This window comes from Notolepis coatsorum, assembly GCF_963971535.1.
Source record: "Notolepis coatsorum genome assembly, chromosome: 7".
In the NCBI taxonomy this organism is placed as follows: Eukaryota; Metazoa; Chordata; class Actinopteri; order Aulopiformes; family Paralepididae; genus Notolepis; species Notolepis coatsorum.
Genome location: NC_140171.1, coordinates 176,586,185 through 176,607,886, shown reverse-complemented (window position 1 = coordinate 176,607,886; position 21,702 = coordinate 176,586,185). Strand labels below are relative to the sequence as shown.

General features: G+C 42.6%; 2 protein-coding genes across 2 annotated transcripts in view; both read left to right on the top strand.

The window, feature by feature from the left end:
- Positions 1-4,591: 4,591 nt before the first annotated feature.
- Positions 4,592-12,634, top strand: LOC311231850 (N-acetyllactosaminide beta-1,3-N-acetylglucosaminyltransferase 3-like; the record flags this gene model as incomplete). Its single annotated transcript, XM_084318471.1, has 2 exons — positions 4,592-4,622; positions 11,470-12,634. The coding sequence occupies exon 2, from the start codon at positions 11,480-11,482 to the stop codon at positions 12,632-12,634; it is 1,155 nt and encodes a 384-aa protein (XP_084174597.1). The 5' UTR covers positions 4,592-4,622; positions 11,470-11,479.
- An 8,125-nt stretch (positions 12,635-20,759) lies between these two features.
- LOC311231892 (claudin-15-like) overlaps positions 20,760-21,702 on the top strand; it is a gene marked incomplete at both ends in the record, with an annotated part of 5,880 nt that continues 4,937 nt past the window's right edge. Inside the window, one exon of the mRNA XM_084318521.1 lies at positions 20,760-20,976. Coding sequence (XP_084174647.1) covers positions 20,760-20,976 — 217 coding nt within the window. The remainder of the gene's footprint in view (positions 20,977-21,702) is intronic.

Here is a 21,702-nt window from a genome sequence, read left to right as displayed (position 1 = left end):
AGGAGAACTTGTTTCATCTTGTCTCACAGGAGAACTTGTTTCATCTTGTCTTGTCTCACAGGAGAACTTGTTTCATCTTGTCGTGTCTCACAGGAGAACTTGTTTCATCTTGTCTCACAGGAGAACTTGTTTCATCTTGTCTCACAGGAGAACTTGTTTCATCTTGTCTCGTCTCACAGGAGAACTTGTTTCATCTTGTCGCACAGGATAACTTGTTTCATCGTGTCTTGTCTCACAGGAGAACTTGTTTCATCTTGTCTTGTCTCACAGGAGAACTTGTTTCATCTTGTCGTGTCTCACAGGAGAACTTGTTTCATCTTGTCTCACAGGAGAACTTGTTTCATGTTGTCTCACAGGAGAACTTGTTTCATCTTGTCTCACAGGAGAACTTGTTTCATCTTGTCTTGTCTCACAGGAGAACTTGTTTCATCTTGTCTCACAGGAGAACTTGTTTCATCTCGTCTTGTCTCACAGGAGAACTTGTTTCATCTTGTCTCGTCTCACAGGAGAACTTGTTTCATCTTGTCTCACAGGAGAACTTGTTTCATCTCGTCTTGTCTCACAGGAGAACTTGTTTCATCTTGTCTCACAGGAGAACTTGTTTCATCTCGTCTTGTCTCACAGGAGAACTTGTTTCATCTTGTCTCACAGGAGAACTCGTTTCATCTTGTCTCGTCTCACAGGAGAACTTGTTTCATCTCGTCTTGTCTCACAGGAGAACTGTTTCATCTAGTCTTGTCTCACAGGAGAACTTGTTTCATCTTGTCTCACAGGAGAACTTGTTTCATCATGTCTTGTCTCACAGGAGAACTTGTTTCATCTTGTCTTGTCTCACAGGAGAACTTGTTTCATCTCGTCTTGTCTCACAGGAGAACTTGTTTCATCTTGTCTTGTCTCACAGGAGAACTTGTTTCATCTCGTCTTGTCTCACAGGAGAACTTGTTTCATCTCGTCTTGTCTCACAGGAGAACTTGTTTCATCTTGTCTTGTCTCACAGGAGAACTTGTTTCATCTTGTCTTGTCTCACAGGAGAACTTGTTTCATCTTGTCTTGTCTAACAGGAGAACTTGTTTCATCTTGTCTCACAGGAGAACTTGTTTCATCATGTCTTGTCTCAGGAGAACTTGTTTCATCTCGTCTTGTCTCACAGGATAACTTGTTTCATCTAGTCTTGTCTCACAGGAGAACTTGTTTCATCTGGTCTTGTCTCACAGGAGAACTTGTTTCATCTCATCTTGTCTCACAGGAGAACTTGTTTCATCATGTCTTGTCTCACAGGAGAACTTGTTTCATCATGTCTTGTCTCACAGGATAACTTGTTTCATCTTGTCTTGTCTCACAGGAGAACTTGTTTCATCTTGTCTAGTCTCACAGGAGAACTTGTTTCATCTTGTCTTGTCTCACAGGAGAACTTGTTTCATCTTGTCTTGTCTCACAGGGGAACTTGTTTCATCTTGTCTCGTCTCACAGGAGAACTTGTTTCATCTTGTCTCACAGGAGAACTTGTTTCATCTTGTCTCACAGGAGAACTTGTTTCATCTTGTCTCACAGGAGAACTTGTTTCATCTCGTCTTGTCTCACAGGAGAACTTGTTTCATCTTGTCTCGTCTCACAGGAGAACTTGTTTCATCTTGTCTCACAGGAGAACTTGTTTCATCTCGTCTTGTCTCACAGGAGACCTTGTTTCATCTTGTCTCACAGGAGAACTTGTTTCATCTCGTCTTGTCTCACAGGAGAACTTGTTTCATCTTGTCTCGTCTCACAGGAGAACTTGTTTCATCTTGTCTCACAGGAGAACTTGTTTCATCTCGTCTTGTCTCACAGGAGAACTTGTTTCATCTTGTCTTGTCTCACAGGAGAACTTGTTTCATCTTGTCTTGTCTCACAGGAGAACTTGTTTCATCTCGTCTTGTCTCACAGGAGAACTTGTTTCATCTTGTCTTGTCTCACAGGAGAACTTGTTTCATCTTGTCTTGTCTCACAGGAGAACTTGTTTCATCTTGTCTCGTCTCACAGGAGAACTTGTTTCATCTTGTCTTGTCTCACAGGAGAACTTGTTTCATCTCGTCTTGTCTCACAGGAGAACTTGTTTCATCTTGTCTTGTCTCACAGGAGAACTTGTTTCATCTTGTCTTGTCTCACAGGAGAACTTGTTTCATCTTGTCTCGTCTCACAGGAGAACTTGTTTCATCTGGTCTTGTCTCACAGGAGAACTTATTTCATCTTGTCTTGTCTCACAGGAGAACTTGTTTCATCTCGTCTTGTCTCACAGGAGAACTTGTTTCATCTTGTCTTGTCTCACAGGAGAACTTGTTTCGTCTCGTCTCACAGGAGAACTTGTTTCATCTTGTCTCGTCTCACAGGAGAACTTGTTTCATCTTGTCTCACAGGAGAACTTGTTTCATCTTGTCTCGTCTCACAGGAGAACTTGTTTCATCTTGTCGTGTCTCACAGGAGAACTTGTTTCATCTTGTCTCACAGGAGAACTTGTTTCATCTTGTCTCACAGGAGAACTTGTTTCATCTTGTCTCGTCTCACAGGAGAACTTGTTTCATCTTGTCGCACAGGATAACTTGTTTCATCGTGTCTTGTCTCACAGGAGAACTTGTTTCATCTTGTCTTGTCTCACAGGAGAACTTGTTTCATCTTGTCGTGTCTCACAGGAGAACTTGTTTCATCTTGTCTCACAGGAGAACTTGTTTCATGTTGTCTCACAGGAGAACTTGTTTCATCTTGTCTCACAGGAGAACTTGTTTCATCTTGTCTCACAGGAGAACTTGTTTCATCTTGTCTCACAGGAGAACTTGTTTCATCTTGTCTTGTCTCACAGGAGAACTAGTTTCATCTTGTCTCACAGGAGAACTTGTTTCATCTTGTCTCACAGGAGAACTTGTTTCATCATGCCTTGTCTCACAGGAGAACTTGTTTCATCTTGTCTCGTCTCACAGGAGAACTTGTTTCATCTTGTCTCGTCTCACAGGAGAACTTGTTTCATCTTGTCTTGTCTCACACAGGAGAACTTGTTTCATCTAGTCTCGTCTCACAGGAGAACTTGTTTCATCTTGTCTTGTCTCACAGGAGAACTTGTTTCATCTTGTCTCGTCTCACAGGAGAACTTGTTTCATCTTGTCTTGTCTCACAGGAGAACTTGTTTCATCTTGTCTCGTCTCACAGGAGAACTTGTTTCATCTTGTCTCGTCTCACAGGAGAACTTGTTTCATCTTGTCTTGTCTCACAGGAGAACTTGTTTCATCTAGTCTTGTCTCACAGGAGAACTTGTTTCATCTTGTCTTGTCTCACAGGAGAACTTTTTTCATCTTGTCTCACAGGAGAACTCGTTTCATCTTGTCTCGTCTCACAGGAGAACTTGTTTCATCTTGTCTTGTCTCACAGGAGAACTTGTTTCATCTAGTCTTGTCTCACACAGGAGGACTTGCGGTTCGTGTCGCATGTTTTGCTTAAGTTCTATGGTGGCTTCCATAGTAACAATGGTGTATGTCACTACAACTCAGATTGTCAATTTTGTTTTAGCTTTCTTTCGGTCCCCATTCACATTTACTTCAGTCTTGGGTTAACAACTGAGTAGAGGTGTTGGTTGAGGAGTCTCTTTCTCTCTCCCTCTCTTATGGACAAAGGCACGGTGAAAGTTTAGCAAAATTAAATAGTTAAAAGGAACACTCCAACATTTTGGGAAATTAGCTTATTTGCCATCTACCCTGGAGTTAGACAAGAAGATACATACCTTTTTCTTCTCTGTGCATGCAGTAGGAGTAGGAAGGAGTTGTTCACACCAGCAGTATTCTGGTTGTTCACACCAGCAGTAGAGCAGTAGTCTGGTTGTTCACAGCAGCAGTAGAGCAGTAGTCTGGTTGTTCACACCAGCAGTAGAGCAGCAGTCTGGTTGTTCACACCATCAGTAGAGCAGCATTCTGGTTGTTCACACCATCATATTTGAAGACACTGATTGACTAAATGTAGTTGCTAGGTGCATTTATGTTGCCATGTGAATTTTTCAATTGGCTGCGTTGCGTTGTCAGTGGGTCGATGTTTCTAGCGAGAAGAGAGAGGGGATGAACATGAAGCACAAACAATGATTTATATTTGATATATTACATGTTATTGTGCGTTTTAAACACAAACATACTTAAAATGAGTAATTATTATTTATTTAATTTTTTTTATATATATTTTTAGCTGTCGAAATCTACTATAATAGAACAATCTAAAACCACTTTCTACCAGGGGGGGCAGCGCCCTAGTGCCCTCTATGGACCAGCCGCCACTGGACATAGGGAACCTGACTATATTATTTCAGTGAACGCCCATCAAGCAGCCAGTTGGACTGCTCCTCACAGCATGAGTCAGTCAGTCAGAACCGCCCTGACTGACCAGGGTGACACGCAGAGAGAGAGAGAGAGAGAGAGAGAGAGAGAGAGAGAGAGAGAGAGAGACACTCGATTTACTCTTGATGAATATCAGCTCTACCTGTGATTATTAAGAGCAGCAGAACAGACTGGGGGGAATCACATCTGAAAGGTAGGGTGTGCTTTGTCAATTCTATAAATGCAGTCCATTTGCAGTGAGAGAGAGGTTGTGGGACAGCAGGTGGAGAGACAGAAAAGGTGATAGAGAGATACAAGCTCTCTTTTATATATTTTGTTATACTCAAATGAGCTAATATTTCATAAAAAATTCACACATTTGCATGTTAATTAGAACACTGTTTCCCTCAGTGGATTAAGTCAGTGATGATGAATAGCTAAATAGTTTCTAGCTTTTTCTATTTTAAAACAAATACTATTTACAGTATAGGGTGACAAATTGGGATTTCTTGCTACTTTTTCACATAAAATGCGATCAAAATGGAAACGTAAAAAGATATAAAAAAAAGTATTTGCATAGATTTGGAGAACATTTCATTTTCAGTAGCTTGGTGAACATGCAGCTCATACAAAAAAAATCACTTTTACATTTACAAGGGAGTCATTCAAAATATCATTCATTCTCCATAACAAAGTAGGAGCTTTTGAACCAAAGTGCAGGATCAAATGGAATGTCACTTCTGATGTCTATATGGCTAGGATCCTACATTTATGTATGGTATGGTTTATTCTTAATCCCCGGGGGAAACATAGTTTGCCACCAGAGCGAGTACAAATACACAAACAAGAAACAATAACACAGTACAAGTTACATAAGACAGTAAAAAGAAGAGTCTGTCACTAAACGAGCTTCGCAGAACATCAAATACATTGTACAGAGGATTGATTGATTGATTGATTGATTGAAAACTTTATTAATTGCAGAATGGGTACAATACAGTACGGCTCAATACAAAACAAACTGCCCCCATTTTCAATTCATCATGACATTTATGACATACACGACAAAACAGATATACAGAACTGTGTAGTAAAAAGAGATCATAAAAAATATATACATCCGAAAGGGGAAGAAATTGTACATTGGTGGGGGGGGGGGGGGGGGGGGGGGGGTCAGGGGGAATTTAAGCCATTACGTCACAAATCCTGCTAGACAAGTTATCTTGCCAAAGTAAATTATAGGAGCTTTTAAAAGAGGGGGCGGAGTCAAATGGAATGTCACTTCTCTGGTAATTAAATCTAGGCACCAGAACACTCTAGCAAAGTATACCACAAATCCTGCTAGATAAGTTATGAGTTGAGGCCTAAAATGTGTTCATGTCACTCAACACAATACAATACAGGCCGTACGGTGACGACTGAGAAGTGGCTAGGAGACAATTCTCGGGCCTTCTTGTCCTGTGCCGTGCTGTTTCCATACCAGGCAGTGATGTTTCCGGTCAAGATGCTCTCTACAGCTCCTGAGTAGAAGGACTGGAGTATCTTCCCCGATACTCTGAACTTCCTTAACTGTCTCAGGTGGTAGAGGCGCTGTTTCGCCTTCTTTACTACTGTGTCTATGTGTGTTGTCTATGTCAGATCCTCTGAGATGTGGACCCCCAGGTACTTAAAGCTGCTCACCCTGTCCCCGGTAGGCCCGTTAATCATCAGTGGTGTGTGTGTCTCCTGCTGTCCTCTCCTATAATCCACGATCAGCTCCTTGGTTTTACCAATGTTCAGGAGCAGGCTGTTGTCCTGGCACCAGCGTTCCAGTACCTCAACCTCCTCCCGGTAGGCCTTCTCGTCGTGTCGTCTGCGAACTTCACTAAGGAGTTGGAGCTGAACTTGGCCACACAATCGTGTGTGTAGAGTGAGTACAGCAGGGGGCTTAGAACACAGCCCTGGGGGGACCCGATGCTCAGGGTGATGGTGTTGGAGGTCTGACCCCCCACCCTGACCGCCTGGGGTCTTTCACTCAGAAAGTCCAGTACCCAGGCGCTCAGGGCGGAGCTCAGACCCAGCTCGATCAGCTTGTCCACCAGTCTGGTGGGGACTATGGTGTTGAACGCTGAGCTGTAGTCAATGAACAACAGTCTCACATAGCCCCCCTTCTGACGGTCAAGGTGGGAGAGAGTGCTGTGCAGTACCTGGGAGACCGCGTCGTCAGTGGACCTGTTTGTCCTGTATGCAAATTGCATAGGGTCCATATCACTGGGGAGGGAGGCACAAATGTGGTCCTTGACCAGCCTCTCAAAACATTTCATGACCACAGAGGTGAGTGCCACCGGTCTGTAGTCATTTGGACATGTTGGGGAGGGTTTCTTCGGTACAGGGATGATGGTAGACATCTTGAAGCAGGCAGGGACCACTGACTCCGCCAGGGATTGATTAAATATGGCGGTGAACACCGGGGCAAGCTGGTTGGCACAGGACTTACGTATGCGTCCTGTTATACCATCTGTGCCAGCAGCCTTCCTGGTGTTCACCTGCATAAATGCTCTTCTCACACTGTGTACCGTCAATGAGAGAGCGTCCCCGCCCCCCCCGCGGATGCCCCCCCCCCCCCCCTCCACAACAGCCGGCGCACCAGTGACGTCACTAGCCATTGGGCTATCAGGGGCCGGATTTGTAGTCATCCAGGTCACTATTAACTCCCCATCCTCGATGTGCCACCCATTGCCAGGTGAAGGGGGCACACATTATAGCTTTCAATGAATGTCTCATTATAGCTGTTTGGTCATTTGCCCTTTTGCAGCGTTGGTACAATGCGTCACTTGTCGGGGGCATAGAGAGTTCTGGCAAAGCCAATGATGCCATGCAGAATGCTTTATATCTGGCATCATTCACATTCTTAGCTGATGGCTGGCCATACAGGTGGCACACATATTTGCTAAGACCATCAAAGGTAGACTGGTCTAGGGTAATGTGATTGTTATTTGTGTATTGCTATTCTGTATATTGTTGTTATTTTGTATATTGTACAGGACTGTAACATTGTCTTATTGTATAGCATTTAATGTTTCTGTATAGGATTTCATGTTTCTCTTTTATTACTTGTGATTTTATTACTGCACCTTAGGTTTGAGTCCCAAATGTCGTTGTATGCAAATATAATGACATAGGGGTGTAACGGTACGTGTAGGCTATACGTCCCGCGAATTTACGGTACGGTCGTCACGGTGCGGTACGTGCAGCCATACGAAGAATACGCCTCACAGCGCAAACACACAGTCGCACATGCAGGCACTCGCGAGGTCCGTGCCAGAACAGCGCGCTGCGCGCGTGGCCGGGCACACCGAGGCACATTTACATTGGAACAGCTGCAGGGTCATCATTACAATTTTACAGTTTTTTCGTTTTCTTGTTCGCCCAATAATGTTAACCAAATGAAACCAATGGAAAGAAACACACCAACTCGCCGGACTCGAGTAGGGTAAATCTGCAGTGCCGCAGCCCCATACATTGCCAGACATCAAATACAAAAAAGAAACATACTTTTTCCATAGAAAATTATTCTATTTAATAATAATAATTATAATAATTATCATAAATATTTAAAAAAAATTATATTAATAATAATTATTATAAATATATTTTTTCTGGCGGTCAGGTGGCGTAGCGGAGATTGCGCTCGTCACCAATGCAAGAGGCTGCGGTCTCGACTCCCGGAGTCAGCATTGCTTGGAGCTTGGGCAGACCGCTATACTAACCCGTTTGGCTGAGTTAGGGGGAGGGCAAGTCATGGGTGGGAATCTGGCATTGTGGTCTGGGCGCCTGCTCAGCGGAGGCAGGACTTGATGAAGGCAGCATGACCTCCCATGCGTTACACTTCACCAATGAGAGTCCTCGCTGCCAGGTGAAAAAAGAGTCACTGGCTGTCGCCGCGCGTGTCGGAGGAAGCGTGCGGATGACTTCAGGGTTCCCTTGTACCGACCAGTAGGAGAACATGCGCACAACAACCAGGTAGGGGAGGGGGGGAATTGGCACAACGACTAAATTGGAACGGGGAGAAAACAGAGAAAAATCGGAGAAAGAGAGGATTAAAAATATATATATATATTTATTTTTTTCTGTTGTACCGAACTCGTACCGAACCGTGACCCCAATACCGATGTACGTACCGAACCGTGGCTTCTGTGTACCGTTACACCCCTATAATGACAATAAAGTACAATCTAATCTAATCAGGGTCCCCCATTTTCAATTTGATTTTATTTTATTTTATTTTATTAGGGATCCCCATTAGCTGGTGCGATAGCAACCAGCTAGTCTTCCTGGGGTCCACACACAAAAAAAACATACAAAAACAATCACTATTGCAAAAACAAAATTATTAAAAGTCAGTACACACAATGCATAATGAAACTACTGTAACAATTAAGATAGCTAAAATTACATTAGTGTAAAACAAAAACAAAAAAATACTTTACAGTGTTAAAAACAATTTAAAAACAATTTAAGATTCTTTTTAAAAGTGAATCTACTGTAAATGCAGCAGAGGTTCCGAGGCAGGCCATTCCAAAGAGTTAATGCTCTAAAAATAAAAGATCTCCCCAAAGCGCTTGTAACTGAGGGGTACAATTCCCTGACTGTATTAATCAAGTACTGATATCATTAATCACTACCGTCTATGTACTCCTGGCCAATACTGTACATAAGTATTTTAGATTAGAACACTCCAACAATAACACGGTTTTCCACACAAAATACTCGGTTAGAATATTTATTACATCAAAGGGAATATTGTTACATAATATACTTTGCTTAGATTGCGCTTATAAGGCAAATAGAATGTGCAGGTTAATCAATAATGGATATTAAGGATGATCTCTATGGTGCTCTGGGAAAAGGTGTACTACCGGTTGTAAGCCAGCAGAGGGGGGCAAAGCTCTAGGAATGTCAATGGTTCACGGGGGCGATGTCACCCCTGTGTGGTCAGCGGGGAGAGGCAGCCTGATCCCAGGGTGCGCGCCTTGCAGGTGAAGGTAGAAGCCGTGGGGTCTCCGGTACGACGGAGACGGGCTTGAGTGATGTTCTCCACGGGCACGTGGATCCCACAGCAGTGGGGTAGGCGGTTCTCTGTTCCAGCAGCTTGGTGAAGAATGAAGAATAATAATCCTTGCCGGAAAAGTGGCACTGCGGGCGGGGTGTAAATCCCCCGTGGTGCTGCTGCTCCGGTGTAAATCCTCCGGTGCGGTAATGCACGGTTAAACTTGACGTTACTATACTATTAGCACGGGCAATAAGTGCTCTATGTCGACGCACAATTACTCACTCCACGTGGTCTTTGACTCGTAATGAAGGTTTACTAATAGATAGCGAACGATACGACAAACAGACGTATTAGGATAACACGAGACTATCTTGGGGCGATGCGAGCCCTGCTCTGCCCACGTTGCGTAATGGGTGAGACGTTGCTTGGATAACTGAACCAGACTGAACTGAAGGCAAACTGAAAAGGAACTGCAAGGGGGGTTCTGTATTCGCCGCGCTATATTTATATGTGCGGGGGGTAAACGATGGTGCCAGCCTGCTCACTGTCTCGTAGCCTTGGGCGAAAGCGGGCATGTTTGGGCAAGTCCTGGCGGTAGCTTTCAAGTCAGCTCGAGGGGGGTATGGCGCTGGCGCCTAGGGGTCGCTTCCAATAGGAGAACGAATATTATGGTCTGTCCTGCTACCAGGTAAAGGGATATTCCGTATATATTGTACAAGGAATATACAGGGGATATCAAACGATATGCAGATATTATACATGGGATCTCAGGCAATAAATATATATATTCGGTTTAATCTGACCCTTTGTAACAGCGCTGGTTCTAGGACCTGGCAATTCAAGCTGCCCACTACTGGAACCTCTAGATACAAGATACAAGATACAAGAGTTTTATTTGTCACGGCATACAGGTATACAGTGAAATGCGGGGGGTCTCGCCCGCAACGATGTGCATAATACAAGTAATAATAATAAGAGTCCAACCAATAGAGCGACATAGTGCAATAAACAAGTAAACAAAGTAGGCATATCGGTATCTGTACATGAGCTATTTACAGAGCATGGTAGGACATGCTAGGTCTTGTGGTAGTGCAGTACACTGTTAGCTACGGATGAGGCCTTGGGTCTTTATGTACACTGCTATACAATGCAATATTATACAATCTCAAGCTATACTATTCATAAAGTGACCTTTCCTTCTGTAAAGTGTCCATAGTGTGAGCGTGTGCAGCATGAGTGTGTGTGTGCTCATGTTAAAGTGGCTGCTAGTGTGTGAGTGTGTACAGTGTGTGTGTTGTGTGTGTGCTCATGTGTGCTTGTGCGTGGAGAGTTCAGTGTTCAACTCTAGTGTAATGCTCGTGCACAGTATTACTAAAAACAATCCGATTGTGTATAAAAACAGGAGTTTTACTGCTCATGACCAACTTGAACAGCACAAGTTCATCATGACATTTATGACATACACGACATACAGATATACAGATATATATCATGACATTTATGACACAAATTGATCTCTAAACAATGTTTGTATATCTCCACAATGGTATGATTCTGGCCTGGTAGGTTAAGCCACCGTTCGACGCAGTTTCTATATCTATCCCACCGTGTCTGTGTAAAATCTTGTACACGTTCTTTCTGAACGGACGTCGCCCGTATCCTCGCAACAAAGAGAGCTGCTATTGGTCGAGCGCAAGATACGTGACCGAACTCGCACCAATTACGTCAAATAAAACTCTGTGGTGACCAAGTATCCGTTCGTGAGGAAAGATCTAGTCCCGACTTTAAAATTCTGATTGCGCAAAACGGGCAGGATTGTAAATAGAGGACTTTTTATTCCTAAATCTACACCAATATATCTTTCACCTAGAGTGAAAATTTAGTAGTCCGCCGAGGTGGGAACGGGATGAAACGATGCCTGCACCTTACGGCCTAATATGACAATGCATGTAATCAAATATATAACAAATGTTAAAAGTTACAACATAATTTCTAAATGTAGACTGCTGATATGAAAAGGTTGTTTTGGTTTGTCATTGCAGAGCAACAAGGATGAGAAGAACATTTAAATGTAGACGGCTGATATGAAAACATTGTTCTGGTTTGTCATTGCAGAGCAACAAGGATGAGAAGAAGATTTAAATGCAAACTTGAGGCAACGGCTCTGATGCTGATTGGACTTCTATGCTTGGTTGTCCTTCTGAGGAAAGATGATTTCCATGACGACGTGACCCTCCATATACAGGCCAATAAAAGAGAGGCAACCGATCAGAGGAGTTCTTCAAACAATGACAGCTCCTTTGCCTTCTCATGGCCAACTTGTCAGCAAAACCTGTCTGCAGCCAATGTCTCTGGTTTCTCCGCTCTCCCTGCTCACATCCAAGACTTCCTCTACTATTGTCATTGTCGCCATTTCCCCATGCTGCTAGACGTCCCTGGCAAATGCGGAGGAGTGGACAACTCCGGAGACGTCTTCCTCCTGTTGGTCATCAAGAGCTCCCCCTGGAACTACGACCGGCGAGAAGTCCTACGAAAAACCTGGGCCGAGGAGCGAGTACACAACAACGTGTGGATCCGGAGGATCTTCATCTCGGGAACGACAAGCACGGGATTCGAGAAGCAGAGACTGAACAGGCTCCTGGAACTGGAGCACCGTGAGCACAACGACATCCTGCAGTGGGACTTCCAAGACTCCTTCTACAACCTCACCCTGAAGCAGATGCTCTTCCTGGAGTGGATGGAGAGGAACTGTCCCCAGGCCCGTTTCCTCCTCAACGGAGACGATGACATCTTCGCCAACACGGACAACATGGTGGAGTACCTTCAGAGCCTCAAGGACAATGACGGCAGCAAGCACCTCTTCACTGGGCACCTGATTCAGTACGTGGGACCTATCCGAGAGCCGGGGAGCAAGTACTATATCCCAGTTCAGGTACAAGAGTCCAACTCATATCCCCCTTATTGCGGTGGTGGGGGCTTCCTCCTCTCAGGCTATACAGCCATGCTCATATACAAAATGTCTGCGTCCATCAGGATTCTACCCATCGATGACGTCTACATGGGGATGTGTCTGGCTAAGGCGGGACTCGGGCCTGTTTCCCACATGGGTGTCAAGACCGCAGGACTGCACATCCCCTCACGTACACAAGACCCCTACGATCCTTGTTATTACAGAGAAATGATATTGGTACATAGGTTCTTGCCGCCTGATATATACGTCATGTGGCACCGAATACATGACCCTGACCTGAAATGTTGGAGTTCTGAGACTGTGTTTTAGGATTTCTTTTTTTACGGAAGGTATTACTCTCCCTTGTTTTTTTTTTCTTCTTTTTATCAAACATAATTGTGCCTTTGCAGAAACAACAGCTTTGCGGATGGTAACATTTTCAAAACTTTTCTGTCCTTCAAAACGGACACAAATCTGGCGAAGACGGACACAGAGTCAACCCTATCCAACGAATGGATTCTCCTCATTGAGAATGAAATGCAAACAGACGTAGACGAGACAGACACAACGGACCAATGCAGCCGTAGCCTTGGGCGGACCAATAACACTGGGATTTTGCATCCTGAACTTGCTCTTGACCTCAGTCGAACTATGAACCCTAATCTCACCAGCCAGAGCTGAAGAAGTGCATGGTCATAACCGTTCCCTCGCTGGAAAAGGTTCAAAGTTAGTTGACTTCAACAAGGGAACAAAAGTGAATGAGAAGCAGCCTAAGAGTCTATTTTTTTTACTAAAGTTTACATGTCTTTTAAAGGAACACGCCAACATTATGGGAAATTACCTTAGCGTCTCCTCCAAAGCCAGACAAGAAGATAGACACCAATTTCCTCTCTGTGTGTTCCGCAGAAAGCTATCCAGCTGCAAGCTAGCCTAGCTTAGCACACACAGATATACTATAGACTATGTTTAGGTACATTAGTATCCATGCCCTACGAGAGAGAGAATGGACTGCACATCCCCTCACGTACACAAGACCCCTACGATCCTTGTTATTACAGAGAAATGATATTGGTACATAGGTTCTTGCCGCCTGATATATACGTCATGTGGCACCGAATACATGACCCTGACCTGAAATGTTGGAGTTCTGAGACTGTGTTTTAGGATTTCTTTTTTTACGGAAGGTATTACTCTCCCTTGTTTTTTTTTCCTTCTTTTTATCAAACATAATTGTGCCTTTGCAGAAACAACAGCTTTGCGGATGGTAACATTTTCAAAACTTTTCTGTCCTTCAAAACGGACACAAATCTGGCGAAGACGGACACAGAGTCAACCCTATCCAACGAATGGATTCTCCTCATTGAGAATGAAATGCAAACAGACGTAGACGAGACAGACACAACGGACCAATGCAGCCGTAGCCTTGGGCGGACCAATAACACTGGGATTTTGCATCCTGAACTTGCTCTTGACCTCAGTCGAACTATGAACCCTAATCTCACCAGCCAGAGCTGAAGAAGTGCATGGTCATAACCGTTCCCTCGCTGGAAAAGGTTCAAAGTTAGTTGACTTCAACAAGGGAACAAAAGTGAATGAGAAGCAGCCTAAGAGTCTATTTTTTTTACTAAAGTTTACATGTCTTTTAAAGGAACACGCCAACATTATGGGAAATTACCTTAGCGTCTCCTCCAAAGCCAGACAAGAAGATAGACACCAATTTCCTCTCTGTGTGTTCCGCAGAAAGCTATCCAGCTGCAAGCTAGCCTAGCTTAGCACACACAGATATACTATAGACTATGTTTAGGTACATTAGTATCCATGCCCTACGAGAGAGAGAATGGGGGGGCTTTCAACGCATTGCCACCAGCTTTTTAGCAGCTGTAAGCCCTGCCAGTAATGCTCGTTTCTTGATTACTGTTGAGCCCAGATTGGATACAGTATGTCATTCAACATGAGTGTAACAGGTGCATGAGGTACATTGGTCTCAAATATTTCGGAGAGGTTGGAAGCAACCATCTCCCAAAATGTTGCCACTGGGGTACATTCCCAGTACATATGCAAATAAGTTCCATGGTATCTATCTTTTTGTCTGACTCTGGAGAAGAGCATTACATTTTAACATTTTAATTGGTGGATAGTGCCTATTCCTGTTAACTGTGTGAGAACAATGAGATGAATGTATTATACCTTAGTACTGTTCCTTAAATGTTATTTATGCAGCAGAGCAATCTTTTAATTTGATATTTGAAAGAAAGTACTGTTGAAAGCTGAAAGGTTCGACTCCGGCTGTCGGCGTTGCCTCCGGCTTGGGCCGGCCGTCATACTGACTCAATTGGCAGAGTTAGAGGGTGGAAGTCGATGGGTGGTAATCTGGACGTTGTGGACAGCGACTCCTACAGGTCGGTTGGGGGACGCCTGCACAGCAGAGACTGGAAAATGGCGGGGGCAGCGTGAGCCTCCCACACGTTACTCCTCGCCACTGAGAGTCCGCGCTGGCAGGTGAAAAGATGTGACAGGCTGCCTCCTCGTGTACCGGAGGGGACATGTGATGCAAGGCTTCTATCCTCCCTACAGCCGACCAGTGGGGGGCATATGCAAGCAACGTTCAAGACAGGGGAGGGGAGAATTGGCACGGCTAAATTGGGATGGGAGCAAAATAGAAAAAGGAGAAAAAAGTGGATAAAAAAAATTGCTTCAGTAAAAATGTATTCATCCCTTCCCTCCTTCCTCCATGAAATACTGAACAATTACTTGAAAGAAAGCATTTGAACTTGACAAATATTCCTTTCTTTATTTCCTTTGTTACTAGTTACTCTTTGTTACTAGTTATTCTTTGTTACTAGTTACTAGTTCCTCTTTGTTACTAGTTACTCTCTTTGTTACTAGTTACTCTTTGTTACTAGTTACTCTTTGTTACTAGTTACTCTTTGTTACTAGTTAGTCTTGGCTACCTCCTGGCGCTCCTCTTATTGTTTTGCTTGCCATTGCGCTGCAGGCATGATTAAAATTAATCCTGTTTAATTACTTTGTGATGTTTCACAACTCAGATAACCTTCAGCTTCTATCTTAAGTCATTATTAATTAATTTAATTGTACAATATATTATTATTATTTATGGTATGGGATTATGTCCAATAAAAAGCTGACCTGCGTGATCACATGGCTTTGTTTAGAATGTCTGGTGTGCTTGACAAGGTCGTGTGAAAGCTAACCAGACCAAAACAATATTGCAACTTCATCACCCCTAAATCACACCAAGGCCATGTCCACACTAAAACGATTTGGTCGTTTTAGGCAAAGTATTTGATCGCTTGCATCGTTCTGCCACACGGAACTGCGTTCTGGCAGCCTGAAGATGGTACTTTTTGATACCAGCTTCCAGAGTGCGCAATTCTGAAGACGCCTGGAGACGCCCCCCCCCCCCCCCCCCCCATTGCGCCACCATCTTTACAAGCGATACGCGGCTTCTCCTGAACCGATGGCGCTTTGGCCCACCTCTCCCTTACCCCGCATGGGCAAACTCTCAGCCAACATCACAACAACAAGTAGTTGCGTTCGTGGTGCAGAAGCTATTGAGCCTGATCAGGCTTTTTGCGGCAAACTGTTCCATAGCATACCCCTTCAGTTGATCATGACAAATCCTCTCTTACCTTGACGATTAAAAAGCCTCCATAATTTAGTAAATAAAGCTGTAGCCACTAGCCAGACAGCTAGCACGCTCCATTCTTCTCTGCTGTTGGTGTTTCTTTGCGGCAGCGTTTCAGCGGTTCAGTGTTCTCATTAGGACGCACTAGTTCTTTTAAAACGATTTCGTGTTTACGGAAAACCTTTTTTAAATGAAAACGAAACAGACCAAACTGGTTTTAGTGTGGACATGGCCCAAGTCTACCAAACTATAGGTGTGAAAGTGACCTGTACATTGTGTGAGAACAAGGATATTACTTACAATGATGCTAGATTAGAATTTGTTAGCCTGTCTAACCGGTTCAGATGCTCTTGAGGCTTATAAGGTCTCCGAGCACAGTCTGAACATTGATTGGAATATTGACAACCATACTTGGACAGTCAGCGTTTCTCTTTAGTGCACCAACTTCCTGGAACGCTTCTCTGACCTTGGGGCCATGATCTCAAACCTCCCTAGTTCATTGTGTAACTGTTTTAACAGATCTTCTTTTTTTTATCTGTGTTTTGCTTGTATTTCAGTTTTTTTTTATGTTTTTATTGTTGCCTAATTCTATTGTTTTAAGCATATTTATTTATGTTTAATCATTGCCTATCTTGTAATCGCTGCAACATTGAGAATGAGGGCCCACCTGCAATCGTCCCCCCCAAGACTTAAATAAATGTTGATGATAATGATGATATGAAAGCATTTTGAGCAGTGTAGATATTATACACGCACTGGATGTGAACAATGTTTTAATTTCAGATTTCATTGAAAATGCTCATTTATGGGAAACTAGCTGGAAATAGGAATGTGGTCTCAATGGACAGTTTCAATCTTTGGGATAGTCTGGGAAAAGCCTTTTCTTATTTTCTTTTTATTCTGTTTAGATATATTTATATTTTACAGACACAGCTGGATGAGGGAAGGCCAAGGAGACAGCAAATATTTTGTCATAATGAAGTTGCATTTACATGACTAAACAAATAAAGTTTGGACAGTCCACAAATGCAGTGGACATTTGAAGACATTTGCAATATTATTTTATTCTAAGATTTTGATTGGAGGCCCTATTATTTATCAAGAGCGATGCATATTTTGACTTTATGTTTCACTGTGAACTTTGGCAGATGTTACATTGTTACATAATCTTCATTATTCTGTTATTTTGTATTATTCATTATTATTGTTATTATTATGTTTAGCAATGAACATCGTTGGATACTTCCTTCCACCATCCTTGGTGTAAAGCAATTTTGAGTTTGAGAAAACCACTATAGCAATTATTTTATTAATTAATAATATTATTATAATATGCTTCAATCACTGAACTCACCCTGCCTATTTGGGACAGGCATCTATATGGGACAGTCCACTAATTCCTTTTGCACACAAATCTGCTTTGTAGCATCATTGGCAACCAGATAAACAATTAATGTAACCACCCAGATAGCAAAAAATGAGTGAATCAACGTTGAAATAGGGTTAGGCAGAAATATTGAATCTATGTTGAAGCCTGACATCGAAATTATACAAATCGTTGTCTATGACTTACATGTTGAATCAACGTTAGGTGTCAACCATAACTGATACTATATCAATGTTGATTCAACCATCATCTAAATGGTAATCTACATGCACATTTTAGTTGATTTGATATTGAATCAATGTTAGACATCAATGTTTATTCAACCATAATCTAAATGGTAATCTACTTGTACATTTGTAACTTGTACATCTACTTGTAACTTGTAAAGTTAAGGAATCAATACTGATTAATGTACATTTTACATTAAAATATTGCTGCTGATATGTATACATCATAACATTACATGTTTTTTTCCTGCTGTTAAACACACTATTGTTGTTCAAAATTCTTATATGACCATATTTCCAAAAATGTGTGAACAAAAATGACAACATGGCTTTAATATAAAAAAAATTATTTTTCTCTCAAGAGGGTCTCATCATACTTCCACAGTGACCAGTTAACCTTTTACACAAACATTAGATAACAGACCTTATAACAGACGTTTCATTAACAATACTATATATAGCCACTGCCAGAATAGTGACACACGTATCGTGTGTGGTCAAGGCCAGATTAAGACTTCAGAGGCCCCTGGGCCAGATTCTTGTGGAGGCCCCCCCACACACACATACACATGCATGCACAGTGGCGTTTTTATATGTCACTTTAAAAAATATATAGAATATTTAGAAGTGGTGGGCTCTGAGGGCCAAGCTAAAATGACTTTGATCACCCCTGCCCACTTTGACAACCTAGGATGGCTTAGAGTAGACGACAGAGTACAGCAACTTGCAATGGGCCTGGTCTACAAGATACACTACATGACCAAGGTACCCATGTACATGTCAAAATACTTCCCAAAGGTCAGTGAATACCACGATCACAACACCAGAGGAAGCTTCACAAATCATGTTAAACCCAGATTCGGCTCAAACAAGGGACTAAACACGTTTCACAATTATGCCACATCAATGTGGAACGCCCTATCCAAAACTGTAAAGGAATGTGAATCACTACCCACTTTCAAAAACGCTCTCAAAGAACACCTACGGGAGACTGCAATTTGAAACTGGCCCCTGTAAATGTCCTAACACAACCCCCTCCAATGTACAGTAAATTACCAAGTATGGTTTTGTCAATATTCCAATGTACAGTTTTGCTTGTACAGTTGTCCAGTACTGTACTGTACCCATTCTACAATCTGTTAATAAAGTTTTCAATCAATCAAGAAGAGAAAAGAAACACATCATGTTTAGATGGGGGGGATGGCGCCATCCTCAGGAAGAAAAAAAACATGCACACACTTTGGAGACAAGAATATAATATTAGAATAGTAAGCTTACTTTTACGTGAATGTCAATTTAAATTATAATTAGGGAAGGGAGGGGGTTGAAATGTGTTTTTGTCCTGTGTTACTGTCTGTGAATGAATGAATTAATGAAAATTGTATTTAACAGATTGCAGAATGGGTACAAATAATACAGTACGGCTCAATACACACAATTGTTAAGGGGATGCAGACCAGAGAAAGACGTTTGTCTTGTTTACATCAGGGTCCCCCATTTTCAATTCATAGTGACATGTATGACATGCACAACATATATGACATCATGAAATGTATGGCATAGGGACATACATGACATACAGGTATATAGTACTGTTACATTTGTGACATATATGATATGCAAATATACAGTACTGTTACCCATAGATCCTGACAGAGAGTATATACATATGATGGGGAGGGTGGGTGGGTGGGAGAGAAATATACATATGGTGGGGAGAGAATATATACATTACATACGGTGGGGAGGGGACTGTCTATTAGGTGGGGGTGGGGCTGATGTATGTATGTATGTATGTATGTATGTATGTATGTATGTATGTATGTATGTATGTATGTATGTATGTATGACGTTTCTTAGGCGACTCTTTCGAAGTTGGTTAAGGTTAGAGTTTGGAATCAGGGCTGGTGTTCTATCGCCCTGCTCTAAGACAAACTCTAACCTTAACCAACTTCGAAAGAGTGCCTAAGCTTAACCGGTGAAAGAAAGAGGCGTCACACGATTGGCGCTACCAGAAGCGTCAGTGGCCAATCAGAGCGCAGAACGCGAACGCGGAACTGGAAATCCGTTGGTAAAAGTATTCAGGCGTCGGGGCTGGGATGTGGAGATGCAAGTTTTGACTTTTTATTGCTGTTTTTACCTCAAACGGAAAACCTCAAACTCTTATGAAGAGGAGAAAAAATACTCAAGATTAGCCACCCACAGACGGCAGGGTGTGACGTACTGTATATTTTAGTTTATGAAATATGTTTTCATTTCAGTGTCACAGTATGACATCGATCTCCAAAATAAGAAAAAAAAAATAAATAAAATGTGGGGCCTCTAGTGACGAGGGGCCTCCAAAAAAATTAAATAAAAGTAAAAAAATAAATAATAATAATTTGGGGCCTCTAGTGACGAGGGGCCTCCAAAAGGCCTCGAGTGACGATGGGCCTCCAAAAAAAATTAAAATTTAAAATATATATTTTTTTTGAGGCCCCTCATCACTAGAGGCCCACGGGCCGCGGCCCGGACGGCCCGGTCGTTAATCCGGCCCTGCTGACGACATGTAATTTGCATAAATTAGAAACAGTTAACGGTCCTAGTATGCTTCCTTGTGGAACACCACAGCTCACTGTGAGGGGGGGGCATAGAGTACCGTTTACCTCCACCATCTGTTCTCTCCCCTCTAGGGATTGCATCCAGATCACTGATAGACTGTGTCGCTCAGTACCTTGGTCGATACATAACGGCCTTCCAGCACCGTTCCAGCCAGTCTGCCACAGTGAGTATCGAGGTTGGTTTAAGTGAGTATTATCGAGGTTGGTTTAGGTGTGGCTGTGAGGTGCTTCTGTTGTGATCATCACCACCATTAATCAATAATGCGTGTAGGGAGAGGAGAGGGACCTGCAGGGCGCGGTTCACTTTTATGGCCCTTGGCTACGGTGTAAAGTCCTTGTCAGAGCCGGAGACCTTAGATACGAGACACAACGCACAGCGTCAGGGTAGAGGTGAAAGCTTCCAAAGACCTTACTAAAGAGAATTTACATTTGCCTTTGTGATCTTATAGGTCCTGTTTTGGGGATTCATTTTAGATACATATTTGATAGGGTTCAATTGCTTTGGCCTTTGGATACTTCTGGGCCTCTCAGGCTAATCAAGTGTTTTCTGCCTTTTTTTTTTTTAAATACAATTTTGAGTCTGTGTCTTTGAAGCATGTCGACGGCTATAGAAGCGACTGGGTTCTTCTTGTGTATAGCCAGCTGGCTGGTGACGGGAGCGGCACTCGCCAATGACTACTGGAAGGTGTCGTCCGTCTCTGGCAGCGTCATCATCTCCAATCGGCAGTACGAGAACCTGTGGCACTCCTGCGCCGAAGACAGCTCGGGCATCGCTGAGTGTCGGGACTTCGATTCCCTGCTTGGCCTCCCTGGTAAGAACTAAACGCTGGCCGCTATTACAATGACACAGATGGGTTAAATACAAATAGAAAACATTTTTCATAATGATGGTGGATCAACCATTTAAAACTTGCTTTGTTAAGGCACATTTTTTAATCAGGTGTCCAAAGGTGGTTGCCAACATTTCCCCCGCCTACGATAATGATAATTCTATTAATGATTACAGCAGATACAGTATATTGTTTTTTGTTAATCTATTTAATTCATTCATAATTTCTTCTCTTCTTTTTTGTGTTTTATTTTTTTATTATTTCTTCTCTTCTAATGTATGACATAACATTATCAGTTAAGGATACCATTTTGAGCCTCCATAATCCATTGACAAAATGGAAGGAAATAGGCCTATGTATCAGACCGGCAATACGTCATCTGCACTGACTCCTTTAATTCACTGTTTCCTTTACATGAATGGAAAACTATGGGATATGGTTGAAGTTACTGACTATCTTAAGATGTTTTTGTTTTTCCTAATATCCAATATCCTAACCCTAACCCATTATTTTAGTGATGTGTGCTTTAGTATTTTAATTTAAGTAGGCTAATCTGAAAAAGTCCTGACACCTGGTGGCATGATAGCCAGAGGTGGAAAGTATCCTATTCATTCACTCATTCATCCATTTAGTCTCGATTTTCTTTTTTTAAGTATTTACTTCTACTTGAGTACGTTTTATTTTTGGTCATAGGAGCACTAACTACAA